The sequence below is a fragment of the Mus pahari genome, chromosome 14, assembly GCF_900095145.1.
Source record: "Mus pahari chromosome 14, PAHARI_EIJ_v1.1, whole genome shotgun sequence".
NCBI lineage: Eukaryota > Metazoa > Chordata > Mammalia > Rodentia > Muridae > Mus > Mus pahari.
The window spans coordinates 22,462,318-22,488,574 of NC_034603.1; the positions used below are offsets into that span (position 1 = coordinate 22,462,318).

The 26,257-nt window shown below is 37.6% G+C and overlaps 1 protein-coding gene and 1 non-coding gene across 3 annotated transcripts in view; both read left to right on the top strand.

Annotated features, from left to right (window-relative positions):
• Window positions 1-26,257, top strand: part of Fnip1 (folliculin interacting protein 1) — a 76,861-nt gene that overhangs the window by 4,295 nt on the left and 46,309 nt on the right. For both annotated transcript variants that reach the window (XM_021212294.1, XM_021212295.2), the window contains exon 2: window positions 22,416-22,542. In XM_021212294.1, the coding sequence (XP_021067953.1) occupies window positions 22,416-22,542 (127 nt within the window). The remainder of the gene's footprint in view (window positions 1-22,415; window positions 22,543-26,257) is intronic.
• On the top strand, window positions 17,118-17,222 carry LOC115065389. Its single transcript, XR_003845186.1, has one exon. It is a non-coding gene; the product is annotated as a U6 spliceosomal RNA (small nuclear RNA).

Genomic DNA, 26,257 nt, shown 5'->3' on the forward strand with positions numbered 1-26,257 from the left:
ATCTTCTGGGTATATGCCCAGAAGAGGTATTGTTGGGTCCTCCGGTAGTACTATGTCCAATTTTCTGAGGAACCGCCAAACTGATTTCCAGAGTGGTTGTACAAGCTTGCAATCCCACAAGCAATGGAGGCCAGCTCCTTAAATTGTTAAATCACACACAGGCACAGACATTGGCAACTACCTATTTCCAAGAGACAGTTTCTAGAGCAACCAGTGTACAAGGCCCAGTAGTGGTTAGACATAGAGGCACTTCATTATAGGAGATACTTTTGACAAAGAAGTCATAATATGTTTCTATATTGTCTTTCATGGTTACCCCATTAGAAAAGATGGCCAGGAACTGCTGCCTTTCTGCTATTGTTCACTCTTAGGATGGTCCCTACTGAACAGAGTCCTGTGGGCTTGCTTCATCTGTTTCTTGAGCTTAGGATATTTTTCAGACACTTGTAGAATTGAATTTTTTTTTTTTTTTTTTTTTTTTTTTTGAGAGGAGGCCTTACCATTTTGTTCAAGTTGGCCTCAATTGAACTGACTGTAGCTTAGTTTGACCTCTAACTCACAGTCTTCCTGCCTTCACCCAGAGGGAGGAATTACAGGCCTATGCTGTGATGCCCAGAGTCATTATAGAATTGAAATGGTAATTTATTTAGGTCATCTAAAGAATTTGAGAAAGAAGGCACTGTTTAGAAGATTTTGCTTTGTATTCTTTCCATTAGGCACTTTAAAATGGAAGTAAAAAATTGCATGTAAGTCCAGTAACTGTATTCATGTGAAAAGGGTTGCTTTAACTATTTTTATCTTAAAAACTAACTCGGTGAAGACGGTTATTTTAAGTGTTTATAAGAAATAATTATTCAAAAGAGAGTTTTCTGTGTTTTTGTTATTTTCCTAAGTGTCTTAGTTAGGATTGCTATTACTGTGATGAAACTTGGGGAGGAAAGGGTTTACTCAGTGTATGCTTCCACATGACAGTTCATCATCAAAGGAGAACAGAACAGGAACTCAAGCAGGGCAGGAACCTGGAGGCAGGAGCCACTGAGGAGTATTGCTTGCTGGCTCCCTCCTCATGGCTTTCTTATAGAGCCCAGGACCACCAGCCTGGGGATGGCATCACTCACAGTGGGCTGGGTTTTTCCCCCATCAATCACTAAGAAAGGGCTCTACTGGCTTGCCTACAGCCTGATCTTATGGAGGCATTTTCTTAATTGAAGTTCCTCCTCTCAGATGACTTTAGCTTGTGTCAAGTTGACATAAAACTATCCAGCACAGTTAGAAACATTTACCCCTATTGCCTGTAGCAGGAATTTTGTTGCTAACTCCCTCTTCATGTCCGTCTTGACTTTCTCCAAACTAAATTAATCTCAGCACTTTATAGTTTAAAAAAAAAAAAAAAGGGAGGGGAGAGGGGAGTTGAGTTGTAGGTGATATATTTGACCTGCATTTAGATTCTTATCCCAGTGATATTTGTTGGTATAGATAGCTTTGGGAAATATCACGCAATGATTAAAGGTTTCTTTGTTCTGCTTGATTTTCAAATTGAGCTCTAAGTGTTTAATTGCAAAGTCCTCAGGCTTCATTCTTTTTATCATCATGAAGTCTTAGATGCAGTGCTGCTAGCTCTTTCTGACATCACTTCATGGAGCAGACAGACTGTAGTCCAAGTTTTCTAGCAAAAGTTTTAGAGAATCTGAGCTGTTAATATAACCAGTGAAATCACCCATGATTGCCCCAGTTGCCTTAGACCTTAACCAGTGCTGAGGCTGGTGGAGTTTTTCTGACTGTGGTAGTATACCTGCAGCTAGTATATGATCAGGTCTCCCACCGAGTGCAGCTGAGATTAGGTGGGGGACACTGGGGAGAGTCTAAGCATGTTACACATACCACCTTCTTAGAGTAGTTCTGAGGAGTAAATTAATATAGATACTCAAATGTTAGAAATCCCCAAATTCCTCCCTCTTTCCCTCTCCCCCTACTCCCTCTTCTCTCTTCCATGTTATTTGATTTTGGAGTTTGAGTGGTTCGACTGAGAAATGCCCTCCATAGGCTCAGGCATTTGAACAGGTGCTCTTCAGGTGCTAGTGCTGTTTGGGGAGGCTTAAGAGGGTAAGCCTGCTGGAGGAGGTACTTCCCTGAGGGTGGGCTTTGAGAGTTTAAGTCCCGGTACCCACTAACAGTTCTGCTTTGTGCTTGTTGTTAAAGAGGTAGTTCAGCTTCCTGCTGCTGCTGCTGCTGTACCTGCTGCTTATTGCCTTGCTTACCTGCTATGATGGCCTCTTTACTCTGGAACAGTAAACACAAACTCACTCTTCTATAAGTGTATGTCTTGTCATGGTATTTTATCAAAGCAACAGCAGAAGAACTAATACAAGTTTGCTTCTTTATTTTGTTTGTTTTGAGACAGGCTAGCCTGGAACATGTATTACTAATCAATCCTTTTGTCTCTGAATGTCTCCAACTCTCCCCTCTCCCAAAGCACTGAGGTTACAGTGAATGCTGCAGCACCCAGCGTTTTACCTGAGTGGTAGGGGTTGAACTGAGGGCCATATGCGTGCACAACAGACACTTACCCAACTGAGTCATCTCCTTGCCTTCATATTTTCCTTTAAAGCTTTAGAAGAACAGGGCATAGCGATCCATACCTATAATCATATCATTCAAGAGGCAGAGGCAAAGGCAAGAGGATTCCTGCAAATTTGAGGCCCAGCTGATCTACATTGTGAATTCTAGGCCAGCCAGGGCTACATAGTAAGACCCAGTTTCAGAATATAAAACAAAAAGTGGAATAGAATTTGTGTTTCTCCTTTTCCCTTCTCCTTTTCTTCTTTTCAAGCTGGAGATGGGTTCCAAGTCCTCACACCTATTAGAATGGAGCCACATCCCTAGTCCTCTGCTGTTCTCTTCTTGTGATGTAATTGCATTCACTGGTGTCCATATCCTCACTAGATTTCAAGTTGTGTAAGGGCATAGCCTCTAATTGGTTTACTTTTGGTGCCTGGCTTAAGAAGATAGCCACTAAATAATGAATGAAAAAAAAAGTAACTGTTGAAATACATTACATCTATGAATGAAATTCTCTAACTATAAAAAATTAAGAAATAAAAACATTTCAAATTATGGAATTGAAAATGTTTTCATTTAGTTAAAATTATTCCTATTTATTTGCTTGATAATATGGATAAATGATTTGAGCAAGTTTTTCTTTGATATTGTTTACTAATTTAAAGAAAATTTCCATTATTTTTCTTTTTTAAGATAAGGATAGTCCCATTTCTTGGATTATGGTACCTTCTACTATACCTCCCATAACAATTAGAGTAGTATAATAGTGTATTTACTGATGTCATCCCTGACATCGGGTATTTATGACTGAGTAAAAGAATGGTAATTTAGAGTTTAAAAACACATAAGGTTTTTACAAACATTTTTCCCCATGTTTGAACATTCTGGATCCTTAGGCCTAGTATGGTTGTCAAGTGAACCTTTTGGGGAGCTGGAGCAGAAGTTTAACCTGGCTTTGGAAGGACACCTCCAGAGCTCCAGGGACCTGTTTCCTTGTATGCACACTGCCTGATACAGAGTGTCCTTTGACACAGTAGCATTCTATTCCAAGCCATTCCAAATGTGGTTGGCTATGTCATGCGCTTCTCCTACCTCTCTAAAGTAGTGGTTGGAGTGACAGCATTGAATCAGAATTTGTAGATGAGATGATGAACTCAGCTTATACAATTGATGCTGTATTTGGAGGATGGGACTTTGAGGTTGTTGGCCTGGTTTTGTTTTTTTTTTTTTTTTTTTTTTTTACAAGTTTCTTTATAATCTGTATATAATTTTTAAAGGTTTCCATTTATATCAGGAAAATGTACCTTGTGAAATTAATGAGGTGAATCAAATGTAGCCTGTTCACACAAACCTCATGGATATGCTATTAGTTTTTATATTTTGGGTTTATTCTTAGTTTAGGTGTGTAGTTTTAGAAGCCACAAACTACACAACTATAAGAATGCAGAAATATAATAGAAATTATGTTTTTTGTCAAAGAAACAAGATTTTGCAAACCTAAAAATTAATTCTTTTATGCTTGCTTGGCAGTCTGATGGTTTTAGGATTCTAGAGTGAAGGAAGGGCCAGAGAGATGATTCAGACAGTAAAGTGCTTGTCACCTAATTATGAGGACCTGAGTTCATGTACACTCAAGACTCATGTAAAAACCTGGCCTCAGTGCCATTTGCTTGTAATACCATCATTGGGGAGATGGAGACAGACTGGTCCCTCGGGATAGTGGAACCAGTGAGCTTCTGGTTCAGAAGAACCTATCTCAAAAAATAATGTAGAACTCTATTGAGGAAGACACCCAGTGCCACCCTCTGGCCAACACACATGAACATATATACCACATATCACACACACAAAACTCTAAATAAAAATCATTTTAACTTAGAAATTCAAAGATATTACTCTTGTCTTATGGCTTCCAATATTGTAGCTGAGAAATCACAAAAGATACAGGATTTTTAATGAATTTTTTTTCTAATCATTCAGAATAATCTAATTTGAGTTTTGTTTGGAGATTTCTACAGATTAATACTGATGCTCATCTTTTCAGTCTGGAGGCATCTCATTCTAGGGAATGTTCTTACGTGATTTTCACAATTCCATCACTTTTTTGGATTTTGTTTATAAGATTTTCAAGGGGAGCTTCCTTTATGGAAACCCTATTGGGTTTCTCGTTTTGTTTTGTTTTCCCCCAACTTCTTCCCCTAACCCTTCTCTCTCTCTCGGCTTTTGGAGACAAGATTTCTCTGTGTAACCTTAACTGTCCTGGAGCTCTGTAGAACAGGTTGGCCTTGATCCACCCATGCACCACCACTGCCCAACCTTCTTCCCGATTTCTGTCAGATCACCTTTACATTGTACTTCTAGAATATTTCATAAATATTATTTGTAGTGAATTATACAAGTGTTTTAAATTCAAATATCAATTTTTTGATTTCCAAGGACCTGCTTTTACAAGCCTCTTTCCTTAATTACCTTGTATGTGATGTCTGACATTTTCTAAAGCAAAGATACATCTGTTCTGTGTAAAGGCTGAGACTAACACAGAATAAAGACAAACTTGACAGTAGACACCCACCACCCATTTTCTTTTTACCTAGTTTGCTAATGTAGAGTCCTTGCATTGCTAAACCATACCTGAAAATCCAAAGAGAGGATTTTATTTAAGCTTGTTTATTTTGCAGTGCTGAGGATTGACCTCAATATAGAGTAGGCAGCCACTTTACCATTGCTACACCTCCACCCAGTTTGTGAACATTTTGATAAAGTCATAGTCTTTTTTTTTTTTTTAAGGTTATATTGGACATGGTAATGCTTATAATTTCAGCACTCAGGAGCCCCTGTCTCCACAAGAAAGCTGTAACCTATAACAGAGTTGTAATTTAAAGCTTCTACAACAGTATGCTATTTACCATACATAGTAATGTGGGATAATGAAAAAAAAAAAAAACCCACACATTTTCAAGATACATTAAGTTCTGAAAAATTAGAAACAAAGGGTTAAGAAAAGATATCTAAACACACAAAAAAGAAAGTAGATTTAGTTACAGCATATAAAGCAGAAAAAACAAAAAACCTTAGTTATGGTAAATACAGTTTTATTTGCTAGTCAGTTACAGCATGTTTTAGAACTATACAAAACAGTCTGGTGGGGTGGCCCATGTCTTAATCACAACACTTCCAGTACTCTGGAGTCAGAGGCAAGATGATTTCTCTCAGTTCTGGGGCTACCAGGGGTACATAGAGAAAATTCATCTAAAAACAAAAAGAACCAAAATAAATAAAATAAAAACACATAAAACAAAAATGGACAAAATGACATGTTTATTATTATGATAGGTGATTTTGACATTTCTTCTACTTATTGAAGATCAAGTAGCAAAAAAATGGAGACTACAAATTACCTTAGAACTGGGCATGATAGTGCTCAGGCTCAAAAACAAACAAGTAACAAAACTTAAAAACTAAAAACCATTTATTTGATGTACTATACATACATGAGTTGCATGTTCTACTTAATGTTAGAAAAACAAATCCAAAAAAAAAATAGAATTAGTAAAGCTGTAAGAGTCAAATTAATGAACTAGGAATGATTGCATAGGAGAGAATTCAAAGAACCAAAAAAGAAACTAAAAATGATTTGTTTAAAATAGATGAACCTGTCCCCTCCCCACAAAGATCCTTAGGTGTAAATAATCACAATTTTAAATGAAACCTTTTTACAAATCTGAAAGGTAAGAGAATATTGTTAACATTTCAGTTTTTAAAATAAGTATATTGGAGATGGGGTATGTGTACCAGAGTGCAGGTGCCAAGGAGTATGGGAGCTGGAGCTCCAATTACAGGTGGTTGTGAGCTGCTTAATGTGGGTTCTGGGATTTAAATTCAGGTCTCTTGCAGAACAATTGTGCTCTGAACTGCCGAACCATCTCTCCAGCCTCTGTTGTTAATATTTGTCATATCAGTTAGCATATATGTGCCAGGCAGACTTTTAAGGATTGTAGAGAATTGTACTCATTTATTTACTACTCAAGACAACTAAACAAACTAAATAATAGCCTCATGTTATAGATAAAGGAGCTCATCAGAAATATTTCAGGAATTATATAATCTTCCTAGTGCCTAAGACAGTGTTTTTCAACCTTGCTAATGCTGTGGCTATTTAATACAGTTCCTCACGTTGTAGTGATCCCAACCATAAAATTATTTTCATTGCTACTTTATAATTTTATTTTTGTCACTGTTATGAATCATAATGTTTTAAGACCATCATAATCTGTGTTTTCCAATGGTCTTAGGTTACACACACACCCCACACCCCCATGAAAGGGTCATTTTACTCTTCCCAACAAAAGAATCATGACCCACAGGTTGAGCACTGTTGGCCTAACAGGTGTCTGGAGAGAAGGGGTGAGGGAGGGAAAGGGAACAGAGGAGTGGAGAGTAGAGATAGAGAGAGAAAGCACATGTACACATATACATAGTTGGAACATGACTTGTCCTTCTGAAGTGCCTGCTGGAGTTTAATTGATATTTTGGCATATTGTAAGGATAGAATTTAACCCAACTATGGTTTTAGAGGCATGGCCTTAAGAAGGTGATTAGAATATTAGATAAGATCATCAGTCTGGAGGCTACATGATTAAACTTTTAAGAAGAGAAAGAAAATATCGAAGGAGATACATTCTGTCCGTTGTCCCATACTGCCTTGGGGCTCTGACCACAAGAACCCTATTATTACCTGAACTGTGAACTTAAATAAGCCTTTTTCTTTATAGTTTACCCAGTCAGTGATACTAACAACAGGAAAAAGAACCAATATAGAAAATTAGAATATAGGTCCCAAAATCAGACTGGTTTAAATGCCAGTTTGGGTGTTTGTTGGTTTAACCTATGGCAACTAATTAAATTTCTATGTTTTTGTTTCTTTTTCTGTAAAGTGAAATAAAACTTGTTTGTTAGAAAGATTTATTTAGTCTAACATTCTTTCATTTTGAGCTGTATGTTACTGTTAATTTATTAAAGGAGAAAGACTATATGATTAGTTGAAAAAGATTGCTTTGATAAAACTCAGCTTTTGTTTGTTGTAAAAGAAAGCTTGTAGCAAATTTAATATTGGATAGATTTGTTTTTGTTTTTTGTTTGTTTTGTTTTTGTTTTGTTTTGTTTTTGAGACTGGTTTCTCTGTATAGCCTTGGCTGTCCTGAAACTCACTTTGTAGATCAGGCTGGCCTCGAACTCAGAAATCCGCCTGCCTCTGCCTCCCAAGTGCTAGGATTAAAGGCGTGCACCACCACTGCCTGGCCATTGGATAGATTAAATGTGTCTACCAATACTACAGCAAACTTAATTTGGGAAAGAGTGCTGCATACATTGACATTAGCTGGCAAAGACCAAAATTTTGGACTAGTACCAGATATTAGCAAGAATGTGGAGTGACGAGAACACTTGCATATTCCTTATGGGAATATAAATTGGTACAGGGACTTTAGGAAATAAGTGATCTGGCTATTTTGGTGAAGTAGAAAAAGTTCATATCCTATTGGCTAGATGTTCCAAGACAATTGTTTATTTCTTGCAGGATTTTCATATACATTTCCATTATTTCCCAACTCGGGATACTGTCACAGGACGATTGTGGCTATAAATACCATTCACTTGTTTTGTGTCTAGACCTAAGATAGGAAGGGTAGAGTGAGTTCTTCATGCCATCACCTCTGGAAACAGTCCAGTCCCTAAAACCTTTGTGAAGGAAGTTGCCTTAGAGAGCAACAACAACCTACAGAAGACCTTAAACCTTGTATTAAGCTCTTGTTTAGTTTCTTTTCTTCTTCATCCCTTTCTCCCTCTGGTCCTGTCTTTTGTCATGTTCTGGCTAGTTGATTTCAATACACACTCCCCTCTGTGTATTGTAGTAAAGAAACTTTCATTCAGTGATCAGGAGATATATGTGAAGAATGTTGACAAGAATGCATATAATGTGGTTTCTAGGTTGTAGAGTAGTTTTTCAGAAAAGCAGGGAGAGTCATTGTCTCTAGAGTCTTAGAAATCAGCCAAATGGCTCTAATGACTTGGGGGTATTAAGTATTTTCTTCTTTTCTGGTAAATTGGCCAGGAGGTGCTTTGGATTTATATACTTTTACCTTATGGAATAGAAATTTGGCTTCTCATTTTTATGACTGCTACTTTATTTTGGTCTTGTTTTACTTTTACACTATAGTAGATCTCTGGGAATCATTGTATCTTACAAATACACTGAGGGACTGATGGTATACTTCAGTGATAAAGTGAAAAACTAAACAATAACAACTTCTCCCTCCAAATATGCAAACCAGTCGACCTTAATCCCCAATGTCTCCTTTTTTTTTTTTTTTAGATGGGGTTTCTCTGTATAGCCCTGGCTGTCCTGGAACTCACTCTGTAGACCAGGCTGGCTTCAAATTCAGAAATCCACCTGCCTCTGCCTCCAGAGTGCTGGGATTAAAGGCGTGCGCCACCACGCCCGGCCCAATTCCTCCTTTTATCCTGCCTGTATCCTGCTGTAATTACCCTAGAGCCAGGAATCATACAATTTAGGATCTTCAGCCATACTCTAGAGACTGCTGAAGTTACTCAAGCTAGCCAGCCTTGCCTTACTTAGTCCATTCTCCCCCAGGGAAGCCATTAAAGAGACTGGCCACTTTTCTTCTCTATGTCTTACCTTCTAACCCACCCTGGCACTTTATTTGCCAAATGTGGAAAGTGATATACCTCTTTTTTTTTTTTTTTTTTGAGAATTCCTGAGTATAAACCTTTCCCTTTATTATAATCAGTTTTGTGTCCACATCTCCATCCTAACTTAAGTTGAAACAATTTCCCAGTATATTTTACAGTAGTATACATTGGGACTTCAGAGATGGCTCGGTCAGTAATTTGCTTGTCTCACAAACATGAGGATTGAGTTTGACCTTCAGCAGCCGTGAAAATGTTTGGAACTGTGGTGCGTTTGTATTACTAGTGCCAGAAAAGCCAGGTGGGTGCCAGGAAAGCCATGTGGGTGGATGGATCCCTGGGCTGGATGGTGATCTCTAAGCCAGTGAGAGACATGTCTCAAAGAAGGCAAACAGTATTCCTGAGGATGACACAGGCTGTCCTTTGTCCTCCACACGCATACATCACACATGTATTCATGCATGCCAGGAAACACAACCCCACATACATGTGAACAAACACACACATGCATTTTAAAAATATGTAACAACCATTGCAGTCATGACAGGATTGATTTACTTTCAAAGCCCCCCATACTCCTTTGTAGTTAATAATCACTTCTGATTTTCCCCCAAGAAAATCTCTGGTCTGCTTTCTCAGTCACTGTAGACTAATTTTACCTATCTAAAATTTCATGCAATAAAATTTTATGTATTCTTTGTGTATGTTTCTTTTACTTTCCTCTTAATAGTCATGAAAAAATTCTCAATCTTTTTTGCACTTCATATATAAAATTTAATTCTTCCTGTTCATCCTTCTTAGAAAGATGTTATCTATTTCTTAGCCCTTTAAATACATGTCTCTCTTATATTGATATATCATTGTTTAGAGGGAGTTTTCTGGGGACTTTACAGAGGGAATAATGCATAAAATTGTCACATTTTCATTAGGTAATGATTATGCATAATTTTAAAATGGAGAAATTGAGAGATTTTTGCTTTTCTAGTTAAAGCACAATATAAGATGTATATAAGATATTTAGTAATAAGATTGCTTGCTTTGGAACTTAACCTTAGCTGTAAATTTAACCTGAAACGTTTCAAATTCACTTGTTTCAGAGGATCCAAAACAAGATCTTCAACCCCAAGGAATCTAGCATCTAATGGCTGAGAATCTGTGTATATTTTAAAAGAGTACATAGTGCTTTTCTTCCTAGAGTGAGTCACGGTGGACCTCTTTACAAAGCCTTTGGATTATCCTCTCTGAATTCATCTCAGTCTTCTAGAGTGGTCTTTCTGCATGTGACTGATTTGGTCTATAGGTCTCCAAGGTGGTTTTGAGGTGCCACGCTAGTAACATGGGCATATCTGTTGAAATATTTAGCTCAGATTGAATTTATAGGTCATAAGGTAGGTGTATGTCCAGGACTTTATCAGCTCCTGCTACATCATCATCATCATTATTATTATTTGAGACCAGTTTGGGCTATACAGTCATGGTTCACCTGAAATTCAGTGTCTAGTTTGGACTAGTCCCAAACCTGGGGAAGTCCCCTGCCTATTCTCCTAAGTTAACTGCTATAAACTAAACAGTTCAGTGGCATTTGGTATATTCACAGTGTAAGGTAACTGTCTTCTTATCTAATTACAAAACATTTCTGTTAGTGCAAAGTAAAACTTCAAGTGCATTCAGGGGTTTCTCTTTTTCTTCCCCTCAAAATACCCTGGTAACTACCTATCTCCATTCTCTGGATTTACCCATTTTGGATATTATATAAACATGGAATCTTGTGACCTTTTATGTCTTGACTTTCCTTTGAGTGACTTCAGTGTTTATCCGTGTTGTAGCATGTATCAGTGCTTCACTTCTGTAGTTGAATGTTCTATTATGTTCTGTATAAGTCTGTGTATACCCAGTCACTGGTGAATATTGGGACGACTTTCTTTCTACCTTCTGGTTTTTGTGACTAGCACTACTATGAGCATGCATGTACATACTTTGACTAGAGTTGTGTGAATGTTGCATATGACCAGATGCATAGAGTTACTAATTATTACCAGTGATGTTGAACAACTCCAGTGCCATAAATAAATATCTGATGCCACTATCCATCTTTTAAATAGAAGTCTTGCCCACCTCTAGCTGTTGTAACTACTGGCCTCTTCTCTGGCTTCATAGCAGCAGACAAGTTTAGATAGTATTTTTCTCTAGTGTAGAGCTTGAGTTTCCTTAAGTATTGTAGCAGGTGTTTCAGAAGTTACATTTCGGATTGGTAATAATGTCCTACAAATAAGTTAGACATTTTTATATTTAAGTATTTACTGAATTTAGTTTTTTTCACATTAATTTTAAATATATATACAACTAAAATTACTGGCATATGTTGTAGAAATTTTTAAACCCAATCTGGGGCTTCAACCCTGCCTTTGATCATTCATTTCCTGGATAAAAGTCACACAACTTTTATTATTTACAATAAGCCTTAATCAGTACTAGAGCTAGGCAGATATCTATCCTCTATACTCTTAGAATTTACTTTCCTATGGATAACCCTGAGTTATTACCTATTACATTTCATCTGGGCTGCTCTTAACTTCAATTGGCGAGCTGTCAGGGCCATGCTTTCTGGATTTCTAACCCATGGTGTCTTTTCTCATCCTCTGTCTTCTCTCTCCCTTTGTGGTCTTCTTCACACCAAGGCCAGGAACACCAAGTCTTGTCTGTCTCAATTCTGCTCAGCTATAGGCTGTAGGCATCTTTATTTACCAATCAGAAATAACTTGGGGGCAAGGTCACAAAGCATCACTTGGGTCTACATGTGGACTCTTCTCTCATCTCTGGGGCAACCAGGTCTTAGGAGTCCGCATTACAATATGTAGCAACAGACCAAATCTCAACATGCATAAAAATTCAGATTTAACTAAAAAAAAAAAGCAGAAATAACTAGCAATAATATTATCCTCAGGTATTTTACAAGTCCAGCATAAAAATGTTATGATTAACTAATTAGGTTAGATATTTTTTGATTGTTTCTTAGCCTTACTATTTTGTTATATGTGGGTAAGATCCTTTGAGACTTTACATTTTCTTTCTGTTGAATTCTCCAGTTAAATACCTGGTCATGTCTTCACATTTTAACTTAAAATTTGAGAGGAAAGATTGTTTAGCTTTCTGGAGGCATAGCATGAACAATCAAATAACTGTTTGCAGGAAAACAGCCTCGTTGTCTTCTGGTACCAGTTGGTCTTATGTCGACTTGTCTGCTGTCTCCTATCTTATTTGTAGTAGTTTGGAATGAGAAACACACACTAACAATGTTTTACTGCAATTTAACTATGCATTAGAATCTTTCTTGCTTTTTTTATTTGTTTGTTTTTAACTTGGGCTTCTGAGAAACTGATAGTTTACATAGGTCAAATCCATTGTAATTCTTTAATATAGAAATCAGAGATCCTGTGTGGAAATGTTCTTGTTTGTTCTGATACTGATAATATATGTGATATTTTAAATTATAACTTAGTTGAATATAGTTTGTGATTCTCGGGAGGTTACTGAGAGCATGGGTAAATGTTTATTACTAACACATATTTGACTTTCTAGATTCCTTCCTCAAGAAAGTGCTTCCCTTAGGGGAATGCTTAATTCTGATGGCTGTTCCTTAAAATATTTCTGATTTATACTAAAAATTATTGGTCTCAAATAAATTTGCAAGTTCTTAAAATCATATTGACAATTTCAGTTATATACCAATTCTTGTTTTGGTGTTCAGTAGCTGTTTAATTCATCAGCATGCTGAACCAAGTGTTGGGGCACTATATATCATACAGGGAGGAAATGACCTTCGTGATGTGAATCAAGTACTCTTGTAGTAACAAAAAGCCATGTGAGTTTTCAAAAAAACAATCTTAACAAAGTGTAATAGAAAAATATGAAATGAGTCAGATGACTATGTATATATGGTTTTCAAGTTAGCCTGCTCTTGAAAGTCTCACCCCTAAGACTTGCTTGGTGGTGTTAGGCACCGAGCAGCTGGCATATTGCCTTTATGCAGTTTGAAAAATGACTCTTTAATTTGTTTTCAAGAATGTAAAGGAGTGATAAATCTATTTTAAAAACTGATGTCTAGAAAAGGGTTTTGCTTGCTTTTACACTAAAATATTTTCTTAAGTATTGTACAGTTTTTAACTCAAATGTAAACAGTTAAATTATGAATAGGAAAAAAGCATCATCCTAACATAGAAATTACAACTAGGATAAAAACTGCATTACAGAAAGAAGGAAAACCCATTTCTTAGAGCAGAGTACATTCCATTGTTACATTTTAAGAAATGACTTACAGTTATTATACTCTACAGTTTATTAACATAGAATCGAGTTTGAAGAATTTGATATGAAATAGTGATACAGAGAAGGAAAATGAGAGAATGGAAGGGAAAAAAACTAACCTGGAAGAAAAACAGAAATGACACACCTAAAAAAGGAGGATACCTTTCTATCTGTCTATCTGTCTATCTGTCTGTCTGTTTAGTCATGGTCTCTTTCCATACCATTGGCTGACCTGGAACTCACAGAGATTATCCTGTCTCTGTCTCCCAGAGCTGGGATGAGAGGCCTGTGAGCCACAGTGGCTGAGAATACTTTTTTTTTTTTTTAATTACATAAACTTACTGAAAACCATGTTTGTAAAGCAAGCTAAAAATCTATTTGAATTACCTGTGAACACAGCAGGAAATCTTTTGTTTCAAACAAATTTTTTTGTTTATTCAGAAGTAGTTTTAACATAGATCTAAATGCCAGTGGTACAGAGGAAGGTGGGGGAGGATCAGAGAGGGGGAAGGGAAAAAGATATAGATCAGAATCATTTGAATTTACTTCTCTTTTTACTAGCTTAAATTTCCAAACTACCATTAAGAATCAGTGTTGAGCCAAGGGTATATATGGATTATTGGAAGGGCATTTGCCTATCATGTTTAAGGATCTCTGAGATTAATTTCCAGTACCACAAAATTAATTACTCAATTTAAAAATTAGGTTGTTTTTTGTTTTGTTTTGTTTTGTTTTTTGGTAACCATCCCAAATTTTTAGTCTTCCTTCTCACTGTGTCTCTAGCTTATCTCTTGGCTAGACACATATTTTCTCTGTGGAATCATATCAGAGAATGGCATTCTTAGTTGGTTTCCCTATAAACTATATCTTCGGTGTCCTGGTAAACCCATACTGCTTCTCAGATAAAAACATTTAAATATTTTTAAATTAAGACTATTATTAGTGTGATTATTTTATTCTATACATGGGGGTGTTTTACCTGCATGTATGTATGTCTGGGCACCATATCCTGGTGCCATTGAAGTCCAGGAGAGAGTGTCCAGATCCACTAAGACTGGAATAACAGATGATTGTGAGCCACCACGTAGGTACTAGCAATCTAGTGCTTTTAACCCTTGAACCATCTTTCCAACCCCTGTTTTATAAATTCTTAGAATACACATAGGATTATGAGGAAAACACATTGTGTTGAAAATGTATGATCATTTTCTAGGTAGCTGCATCTCATACCACAGTCAGTCAGTATGTGGCAGAGAAGGTTTAAATCTAATTTCTGCTGATCCAGAACCCATTCTTAAGTTTCTGCCATGTTAGGTGTGGATAATCATTTTTGGTCTCAGCATATTGTCTCTTACTTCGATTGTAAGTAAATAGTCTTTTGTTGTATTAGGCACTTGTGTTGCTATATTAGTCTTATTAGCATACAATCCTTTGGTTTGTTGAAGAACATGCCAATAAATGTTAAAACATAACCCTACTGAAAAACCATGTTTGTAAAACAAGCTAAAAGTGTCTCTTTTGTGAACTAGCAAGGTAATTTAACATGGTGATTTTATTGAAGCGTATAGATCCATACTCAGATTTGTTTGTTTGTTTGCTTGCTTGCTTGCCTGCTTCCATTTCTCCCTCTCTCCATATATCCCTGTGGAAGAACAATCAAACTGAGCTAATTTTCCATAAATGATAAGTTGCTGTACCACTGGACTACATCTCTATAAAGTCAGTATTTTCTGCTAGACTTGTCATCTTAGCACTGTGATTAATAGAGCTTAGTTTTCATTGCTGGTTAGCAGTATAGATAGCTTCTAAGAGTTTGCGCATGGACACACAGAAATTGCAAAGAACTTTTTCCATTTTTTTTTGTTTACAAAGTAAATATGAATTCCTTATAGGTGTTGAACTTTTGAAGAACTTTGTTGTAGCTGTGGTTGACTGAGCTCTGTGCTCAGAGCAGCTCTTACTGAGTGGAAAGCACTAGACATAAAGTGACCCTAGAAATTCCACTATTATGAGGCATGGTGCCCAGGTGGTGGCACTGTTTTGGAGGTGGGGCCTAGCTAGAGGACATAGGCAAGAAGGGTGTGCTCTCTGTGGGTATCTTCTGCCTCTCACCACCCTTCCTTCTCCCCTTTCCCCCTCCTCCCCTACTTTTCTTTCTCTCTCCTTTACCTCTTTCATCTTCTCTTCCTTGTTCTTCCCTTTTCCTCCCCCCTTCTCTCTTTCCTTCTCTTTTTCCCATTTTCATCCTCCTCTCTTCTCTCCTTTTTACTTATCTTTTGTCTGTTTTTTTATTTTTCTGATTTCATAAAGTAAAGAACCACCTCTTCCACTCTTGCACAAAAATTAACAGAAAACACTAAACATTGAAGCATTCTTGGTCTGCACCCAGCTGCCAGGTAGGGCTTAATTTACAAGAATGTTTAGATTGATTTCTTTTTTTCACATTTCATACATTTTGTGGTAGAAGAGATGAAAGTAAGTACCAAGTTACTTCTAAGAAATCCCACTTTTCTTCTTTCTTTCTTTCTTTCTTTCTTTCTTTCTTTCTTTCTTTCTTTCTTTCTTTCTTTCTTTCTTTTTTGTTTTTTTGTTGTTGTTTTTTTGTTTGTTTGTTTGTTTTTTGAGACAGGGTTTGTCTGTATAGCCCTGAATGTCCTGGAACTCACTTTTTGTAGACCAGGCTGGCCTCGAACTCAGAAATCCGCCTGCCTCTGCCTCCCGAGTGCTGGGATTAAAGGTGTTCGCCATCACGCCTGGCTGAAATCCCACTTTTCAGTGAAACAAAAAAATGATGTTACTTGCAAAACTGTAGAAATGGATAGATGAAGCCTTTTGCAAAAGTGGGTTTTGTCGTGGACATAAAACTCCTTAAAGACGCCGGGCGTGGTGTCGCACGCCTTTAATCCCAGCACTTGGGAGGGAGGCAGGCGGATTTCTGAGTTCGAGGCCAGCCTGGTCTACAGAGTGAGTTCCAGGACAGCCAGGGCTACACAGAGAAACCCTGTCTCGAAAAACCAAAAAAAAAAAAAAAAAAAAAAAAAAAAAAAAAACCACTCCTTAAAGACTCCTAGTGCTTGCCCCATGGTTCTGTTGCTGGGATTTTACCTTTTGTATTGTTGCACACAGAGCCTTTTTTGAGTTAAATTCATTCTTGTTATATCAGCTGACACTTTTGTTGTTTTAGATGAATATAGTTCGATGTTATTATTAACCTGGCTTGGAAGTTGTACATAACGGGAGTTTTTAGGGACTCTGCCAAGTGGAATTACCTAAGAGAAATAGGATGCCAGTAATGTACAGCTTAATTCAAGATGTTATGTTAAAATATGTTAAGAAAAAAAATCACCTTATGTCTAGGTCTAAAGTTGGTGATTCAGTTGTTTTAAAATGCATGGAGAGTAAAATTTAAGTGCTGGTATTTGATCATTAATAATTTTACTTGAAGAATTTATTTTTTATTTGTTGGAGACAGGCCTTAATATATGGCCCCGGTGAGCCTGGAACTGACTGTGTAGCTCAGGCTGGCCTCAAATTATTAATCCTCTCATGTTCACTTAGGGAGCACATATACTAATATTGGAAAGATATAGAGAAAAGATTAGTGTGACCCTGCACAAAGATGACATGCCATTTTTGAAGCATTCCAATATTTTCTCTTATTGGGACTGGCTTCATCTAGAATCAAGTTTTTAAAAAGGGGAGTCCATATGCTCTTCTGAGACAAAAGCTTTTCATTGTGTGAGAAACAAGTGAACTAAGCTGATTAGAGTCATGCTGGTGAAGTTTCTATTTTACTTGCAGTTGGTAACCAAGAGTGTTAATATTCAGAGAGGCAGGCTTAAATAACGGAGTAAATATTTGCGATCTGAAGCTTAACTCTATAAGTACTTACCCCTCCCCAACTTTGTGGAATTGATGTTTCATTTGATTTTTTTTTGCATTATTTTTTAAAAATATTTTATTTATTTAATGTATTTTTATTTATTTAAGTGCATTGTAGCTGTCTTCAGACACACCAGATCTCATTACAGATGGTTGTGAGCCACCATGTGGGTGCTGGAATTTGAACTCAGGACCTCTGGAAGAGCAGTCAGTGCTCTTAACCACTGAGCCATCTCCCCAGCCCCTTTTGCATTATTTTTATAGTACCTAAAAGTAAAGATATTTTAAAAATTTGGTGATGATGGAGAGTTTTGATAAATCCTGATGTCGATCTAACTGAAGTTGGCAAATGTGTTTTTATATATTCTAAGAGTTTCTAATTCTGGGACACAATGATGAAATGACTATTGATTGAAAAATTCTAATCATGGGAGACAGGAGGAAAGACCTGAGGGCCAGCAGAATGAATGAAAATATGCAATCTCAGGGGGTGTGGGAGGTTGGGGGACCCTCTAGAAAGTATCAGAGACCTGGGAGGTAAGAGACTCTCAGGACTCAAAGGGGGGACCTTAATTAAAATGCCCAACAGTGGGGAGAGGGAACTTGTAGAGTCCACCTCCAGTAGAAAGACAGGGCATCAAGTAGACGGATGGGGTTTTTATTCCACAGTCAAAAACTCTGACCCAGAATTATTCCTGTCTAAAAGAACTGCAGGGACTAAAAAGGAGAAGAGACTGAGGGAAAGGTGGTCCAGTGACTGGCCCAACTTGAGATCCACTTCAAGGAGTGGCTTCAAGATGTGACACTATTACTGATGCTATGGTGTACTTACAGACAGGAGCCTAGCATGGCTGTCCTCTGTGAGGCCCAACAAACAGCAGACTGAAACAGATGCAGATACTTAACACCCAATCAATTGTCTGAAGTTGGGGACCCCTGTGGTTGAATTAGGGAAAGGCTAAAAGAAGTTGAGGAGATGGGTGACTCCCATAGGGAAGACCAGCAGTTTGACCCCTGAGATCTATCAGACACTGAGCCACCAACCAGGCAGCATACATGAGTTGGTATGAGCACCCTGCCCCTCCCCCCCCACTTCCCACACTCATATACATCAGAGGACTGCCTGGTCTGACCTCAGTAGGAGAAGACATGCCTAACCCTTGAGAGACTTGAGGCCTTAGGTAGTGGGGAGGTCTGGTGGGGGATGGGGTCAGGGTGGGGTGGGGATGCCCTCTTGGAGACAGGGGTAAGGAAGAATGAACTAAGGAACTGTGGGAGGGCAGACAGGGGGGGATATAATGATTGGATTATACAAAATAAAAGTAATTAAAAATTATTTTAAAAAATAAAAATTCTAATCATTTCAAAAGTTATTTGTAGATAAATTCTGACTCATTTTGGTTAATGTTAACAAAATACATCTATTGGGGCAAATCATGCTTTGTAAATGTATTAATTTTCTATAGCAATTTTTGTTCTAACAGAACTCTTTCTTTTTGGGTAGTAACTTGAATCCAATAGCCCCTCTCCTGTTTTTGTATCTCTAGTATGCATTCAAGGAGCAGAAAGCCAGCCCAATAAGTGTGCTCTGTTAGTTGTAAAATGCTTACATGACCTTTCTCTAGCATTAGGATGACTGTCAAAAAAAAAAAAAAAAAAAGCCGGGCAGTGGTGGCACACGCCTTTAATCCCAGCACTTGGGAGGTAGAGGCAGGTGGATTTCTGAGTTTGAGGCCAGCCTGGTCTACAGAGTGAGTTCCAGGACAACCAGGGCTACACAGAGAAACCCTGTCTCGAAAAACCAAAAAAGAAAAAAAAAAAAAATGACGACTGTCAGGAAGAAATGGACTTTAGTAGATATGTAATTATAGTTTTGAAATTGCCTTTGTGCTGGGTTTTTCACTTACTCTATTCCAAATTTTAATCAATATCTTTGTAGGATAAAACATCAGAATGATCAATGGACCAAGCATATTCAAACCACTACATCAGGCATCTCTTTGATGTTTTTTGTTTGTTTGTTTGTTTTGGTAAAATTCTGTATTTACAGATTTCACAATTTATACCAACTTCCATTACAGTGAAGGGGATTGGGAGCTACAGAGACAGTGTCTGGGCAGTCAGGAAACCGCTGGCATTGCTGTCTTTGCTTCACTCAGGGCCATCTGGCCACAGTTCCTCAGATAGTGAAGTCCAGGTCTCTTTTTACTTGCTGTCACTTTTGTTATCCTTTAAAATTTGGGTCTCATTTTGTAGCCCAGGCTGGACACAAATTTGTGACTCAGCTTGGTCTTCAATCTAATTGTCCCTTTGCTTTCTCACTTTCTTAAGTCCTATACCTTAGTTCAGACAACCCACCTCATGTATGCTTCTTGCTTTTCAGATAAAACAAAAATGACCACCTTCAAATAACTATTTTGTTCCTTCAACCATGTATATCTGTAGTAATTTTCCTTTGTAGGTCATTTTCCTTGACTTCATTAAATATATTATACAGTTCATTAGGAAATTTCCTGCTTAGAATGCCTTGTTCTGACTTTTCTGGAACATTGATTTGCCAGTTTCTCTAGCTACATTTAAGTTATTTTTCTATTCTTTCTCTTAATTTAGAAATGTAAACCTTAAATATGTTTGTTTCCCCTTTATACATTCCTGCACGTTTCATATCTGCATACCTTTGTCTTTTAAGAGAAAAGCCTCATAATCTTACCAGTCCTGGCTGCCTAGGTGACCGTAGGTCTTGGTTCAAAATAATCCCAATTTCTTCCTGACTACATAGGTTACCCCCCCTTTTTTTTTTTTAAAGATTGATTGATTGATTTAATGTATTCGAGGACACTGTAACTGTACAGATGGTTGTGAGCCTTCATGTGGTTGTTGGGAATTGAATTTTTAGGACCTCTGCTCACTTTGGTCAACCCCATTCGCTCTGGTAGGCCCTATTTGCTCAGTGCCTGCTTGTTCCTGCCCAAAGATTCATTTATTATAATACATAAGTACACTGTAGCTCACTTCTGACGCACCAGAGAGGGCATCGGATCTTAATTACAGGTGGTTGTGAGCCACCATTTGGTTGCTGGGATTTGAATTCAGGACCTTCGGAAGAGCAGTCAGTGCTCTTACCCACTGAGCCATCTCCAAACCATGCCGTTTAAACCATCAACCATGGTTCTTGTGTCATCTTCATTCACAGGGAATCTGCTTAGAATCCTAAATATCTGGTGCCCTTCTTAGCCCTTTTTGTTCATTGTTCCTTGACTATCCCCTCTCTCCACTGACAACCCCACCAAATGGCTGAGTTTTAGCCTTTGTGTAACACTTGGTTCTGTGCACTGTTGCCTTCCAGTATACATTGTTTCTGCTGTATTCTTGCAGTTTTCTGCTCCATCTTCAGTGTTTCTTTTTCCTTTTCTCCCATTTGTTTGTCAAAATCCTTTACCCTGTCTCTGCCTGATTCAAATTCAAACACCCTGAGAGCTTTCTAGAAAGAGAATAATAACCTGAGCAATTTGTGGCCAATCATATTCTCAATAATTGTCAGCTGTGTGTAGGCTTATAGCATTGCTCAAAACTCTTACTGTTCCTAATCAACATTTCTTCCCAGAGAACGCCATGCTCCTTTTTACTCTCCTCTCTTCCCAGTCTAATGCAAGAGTTATTTTTATTCTGAACTTGATACTTGCCAAAGGCTGAGAAGCCAGTTCTTGAGCTAATTCTTTAGTTTTCACTCTACTACTTCCTCAAAGGCCTGCAATTTCCTCTCTACCTTGAACTGCATCAGAGTGTAAACATGTTCACATATTTCCTCTCTTAATAATACAATACCCATCACTCTTGGCTTTCAATGCCTTTCCTTTCTTGGCAGTTGACTTTTTTCCCCTTCAGTTGTATGAAATCTTACTCCTTAAAACTTTCCTCACCATGATCACCAATGATGTTTCCAAAAGATGTGAATACTTTTTAGTTTCTGAGGTTATACTCCTTCCTTAGAACATTTCTGTCAGTTCCATGAAACCACTTCTTGATTTTCAACCTATGTTGGTCTGTTCTCTATAGTTTTATAAGTACCTTCCTGTGTTATGCAAGCCAGTGTTGTCTTAAGGATAGATATCTGCTTGAGCTTGATATGTAGGGTCAGACTTCAGTTTCCAACAGCGACATTATTCTTTTAAATTGTGACACTTAATGCACAAATAAAGGTCCGTAAAACAAATGCAGTATTTTTTTTTCCAAATATTTGTTGTGAACTGAAAAATGTACTTCAGCAATGTCTTGATGAGACTTAGTTCCTGGTGTTCTTTGCTACATCCTTGTTCTTGGAGACAAGCACTTTGCAAACTTTAGGGCTGTCAGTGTTTTCCTCTTCCCTTCACTCTGTCTTGTCCACTTTTTCCACTTCTTTTCCTGAGTACATTGAGAGTAAGTAGCAGGCTGGGCAGTGACTAGAGGATTGCTTGCAGCTTACTATTCTTTCTTTTTCTGCAATTTTAAATTCTTAGACTGAAACTTGCTAGGTTTTAACATTTATTTAAATGAAAATGCAGTAGCTTTTTGTGTGCCTGTTTTACTCATAATCTATTGCAAATCTGTTTCTATTTTTGTACTTTTGTGTTGAAGAAAAAATATGACTTAATCTTATGTCATCTCTCCATGAGACCAACATATTTTATTAGTAATTTGTGCTTATATTTAACCTTTATATATAAATTAACCTTTTATATAAGTTGACTATCTTATATGTTGATAGTAGCCAATTTTTTAATTGTACCTTTATTTTTAATTTAAAAATCATACCTATGTAACTTTTTAAAGCTTTGACCCACATAGTAGCATTTTATATAAAGATTAGTTGTATATTCTTCTGTAATAATATAGCTTCTGGGCCTGTCAGATAAGATTTTGGTTATAAGAATACATGCATATTTATTAAAATAACTCAAATGGATCCTTTTTTTTCCCCCAAGTTGGCCCTTGCCAGAATTTGACCCAAGCCAGATTCGACTGATCGTATATCAAGACTGTGAAAGACGAGGGAGAAATGTATTGTTTGACTCCAGTGTTAAGAGAAAAAATGAGGACACACCAGTATCGGTGAGCATCATTGATCATTTGTTTGAAACTTAATCTTGGGTATTTTTATAATTCAAGAAAGGATTAGAATAATTTCAAAATGGTAACTTTGCTAGTATAAAACATCTTTAGCCTGTTACAAATTCAGAGTCCTAATTTTGAGATTTTTTTCTTTTTTTTTCCTTTTATTGAAAATAAACTTTTTTCTCATATATCCTGATTATTGTTTTCCATACTCTACTCCTTTCAGTTTGTCCCCACCTTGCTTTTCAACTGGATCCACCCTTTTTCTGTCTCTCATTATAAAAGAACAAGCTTCTAAGAGATAATTATAATACGGTAAATTTATAATATAAAGTAAGACATTGGAATAGGACAAAACAAACAAACAGACGGAACAAAACCCAAGGAAAGGCACAAGAAACAGATATAGATGTGGAGATCCACTTGACCTCACACTTGGGCATCTCATAAAAATAGTAAACTGGAAACTCACAAAGGACTTCTAGGGCAGAGAGAAGAAAAGGGAGAGAGATTATAGAATATATAGAATATTATATATACATATATAATAAAGATAAAAAATACTTTGACCTTCTGAGACAGAGAAAACCTCCAAAGGTGCCACTGAGGTCATTTTTCTCTTAGCTATCTATCCAATGCTGGACATTTAGCCTATCCTTAAGCTGTTTGTTTCCCTGGTGAGACTCCTTTGGAGAAATCTAAATTTTCATTTACAAGTGAGTATCAACTGGAGATAGTTTCTAGATTAGGGATGGGAGCATGTATCTACTTCTCCTTTCAGCTTTAGGACCCCATCTGGTGCAGACCCATGGAGGCCCTGCGTATGCTTTTTCAGTCTCTGTGAGCTCCTGTGTGTGTTGACCCTGTTGATTGACAGTGCTTTGTTTTCTTGGTGTATTCCATCCTCTCTGGCTTTTTACATTTTTACATCTCCTCTCCTGCAGGGATCCCAATCCTTGAGGGGAGGGAGGGCTTTGATGGGAACATCCATTTGTGGCTTAGTGTTCCAAGATCTCTTCCTCTCTTGTATATTGTCTGGCCACAGGACAGTATAGTATAGAATAGAGTTTATTAAGGGCATGGGGAGGGGAGATAAGAAGGTAGTAGAGGCAGAGAGAGGGAAGGAATAGAGAAATCAAGGCCGGTCACATGGAGAGAGGGGGAAGAGAATAGGGGAGGGGGGAAGGGAAGAGCCCAAAAGGGCAAGAGAGGAATGAGAGCAAGGGAACAAGAGAGGGAGGAGTGGGCAAGCAGCCCCTTTTAGAGTGGGCCAGGCCTACCTGGCTATTGCTAGGTAACTTCGGGGTGGAACATACCTGGCTGTTGCCAGATAACTGTGGGGGTGGAGTTTAGACAGAATGCTAAGGGTAGCTTTGATACAGGAAGATATTCTAAATGCTACCAAAGGAGAAATGTAAACACCAACCCTACTACAAACCCTTTGACCTATAGTGATCCCTGACTGAAGATAAGCTGGAACAATGGTGGCACAAAGCTTGAGTGAGTAAGAAATTTGATTTAAGGTCCACTCCATGGGGGTTTGTTTGTTTGTTTGTTTTTAAGACAATGCTTGCATTACTTAGTCATCAGACTAGAGAGAAACTAGACATTTATTTTCACATTTATTCCCTTATGTCAGTGATTCTCAATCTGTGTGTCACAACCCCTCTGGGGGTCAAACGCTCTTTCACAGGGGTCGCCTGAGATCTTCAGAAAACACAGGTATTTACATTACGATTCATAACACTAGCAAAATTACATGTATGAAGTAATGATAATAATGATATAGATGGAGGTCACCACAACACGAGGATCTGTATGAAAGGGTCACAGCATTAGGAAAGTTAAGAACTAGTGCCTTACATGATGATGGTGTTATACATGACCAAGGAACTACTGGGAGCCTCACAGAGAATCTGGTTAGACCTGATTGAGCAATCAGGGAAAGTGAGATCTAGAGAAAAATTTATCTGATGGGATAAAGCAAATTAAGTCTATAATCCTGATAACATACTTTGTCATACATTAAAGTGGGGGCAAGAACCTGTATCCATTCTATAAATCTGTAACACTATGTTTTGTACATTGTTACTAGTTTAGTAGCAGTAAGATATTTACTTGGTTGGCAAAGAGAGCCTAGTGTTGGTTACGTGCCATTACATAGTAAGTGAAAACAGTATGCCCTGGTCCTAGAATGGGTTTCTCCTTCTCTTCAGGTTGACACTTTCTACCAGCATTCCAATAGCCAACTGAAAACAATACTTTAGGGGAAGTTTTTCCTATTAGTTGGGTTTTGTTGTTTTTGTGTTTTTTAGAATTGGGTTCATTTGAGATTTTTGCCTTCTGGGGGGAAAAAAAAAAACTTGAATATGTCTGTCTTGGTCCATTGTCTTTTTTACAAGTGTCTTTAGCAACTACTATAGTAGCATTTAATAAGGTATTCATCTCTTTTTTAATTACTAACTTTTACAGTATTCCTTCTAATCATTAAGATTTTCAACCTCCTTGAGATTGTGCTTTGTTTAGATTGTTTTTCTCTTTTCTTACATTTCATCATCTGATAAAATACTAAGTAAGCACTTGGAGATTTTCTGTGCCCTCTTGGTTTCCATAGGTAGTCACCCTACTAGGGCAGGTAGATACTGAACAAATAAATATATACATAATTCTAAATTGTGAAAATATTGTGAAGAAAGCTTACCGAATAATTAATAAACTGCCAACAGGAAAGAACCAAGTTTCCATCAATCTGAGTGTCAGTCCTTTATGGAGGGCCTTACTGAAAAAGTTTAAAATAAAAGCTGAAATGGAAAGAAATAGCAGTTGAAAAGTCTGCAGGTTGATGTGGGAGCTTGACCTGTGAACTGAACTGCCGATTTCCTGGCAACGCAGATGGGATTTGCTCCAAAGAACCATCTTTAAACAGGCTCACTTCCCCTCTATCCTAATAACCTTTCTTTTTCACTGCCTTTGGTGGGTGGTGGGCTAGAAGGGAGGTTAAAATGTTTAAGAACCGTTATTAAAAGTAGGCCTTTGAAAAATTTAAAACTACCTTGGTGCTGTCCCCATTTATGTGATGCTTCTGCATTATGACCAAAGAACATTCCAAAGTCCATAACTCCTAATACCATCCCTTCAGGGATTTGTATTTTAACATTAATTTAGGAGAGATATAGTATTCATACTCCATGGCCCTTCTCTGTATCTGTTCTTTATCACTTCTCAGTGTCTACTAATGCCTCTCTCTGTTAGGCTATCCTTGGTGTCTGTTTTTAGTGTTCTGTCTCCTCTTAGTTTCTCCTTTTGAGTGATCTTTCCATGAAGTATCTTTGTCTCTGTCTCTGAATGTTCCAGTAGTAATCTGTTGGCCTTATTACAATGTTATACACTTACTACTCAACCTTTTTCTTCCCCTCAATATCCTTTGTTATCTCCCTTCCACTACTACTGTATGGCTCTGGCTGTACTAGAACTCACTCTGTAGACCATGCTGGTCTCAAACTCTGGGATCTGCCTGTCTCTGTCTCCCAAGTGTTGGGAAGAAAGGTGTGCACCAAACATCTGGCTTGAAAAGATACTTTTCTGAACAAAACTGACAGCATCACTACTATATGGGCATAAGCTCAATAATTTGAAAATGGGTTGATGATATGTTTATTTAGCAAAACAAAAGTAGTAGGTTCCCAGCTAGAGACAGAGCTACCAGGGCATG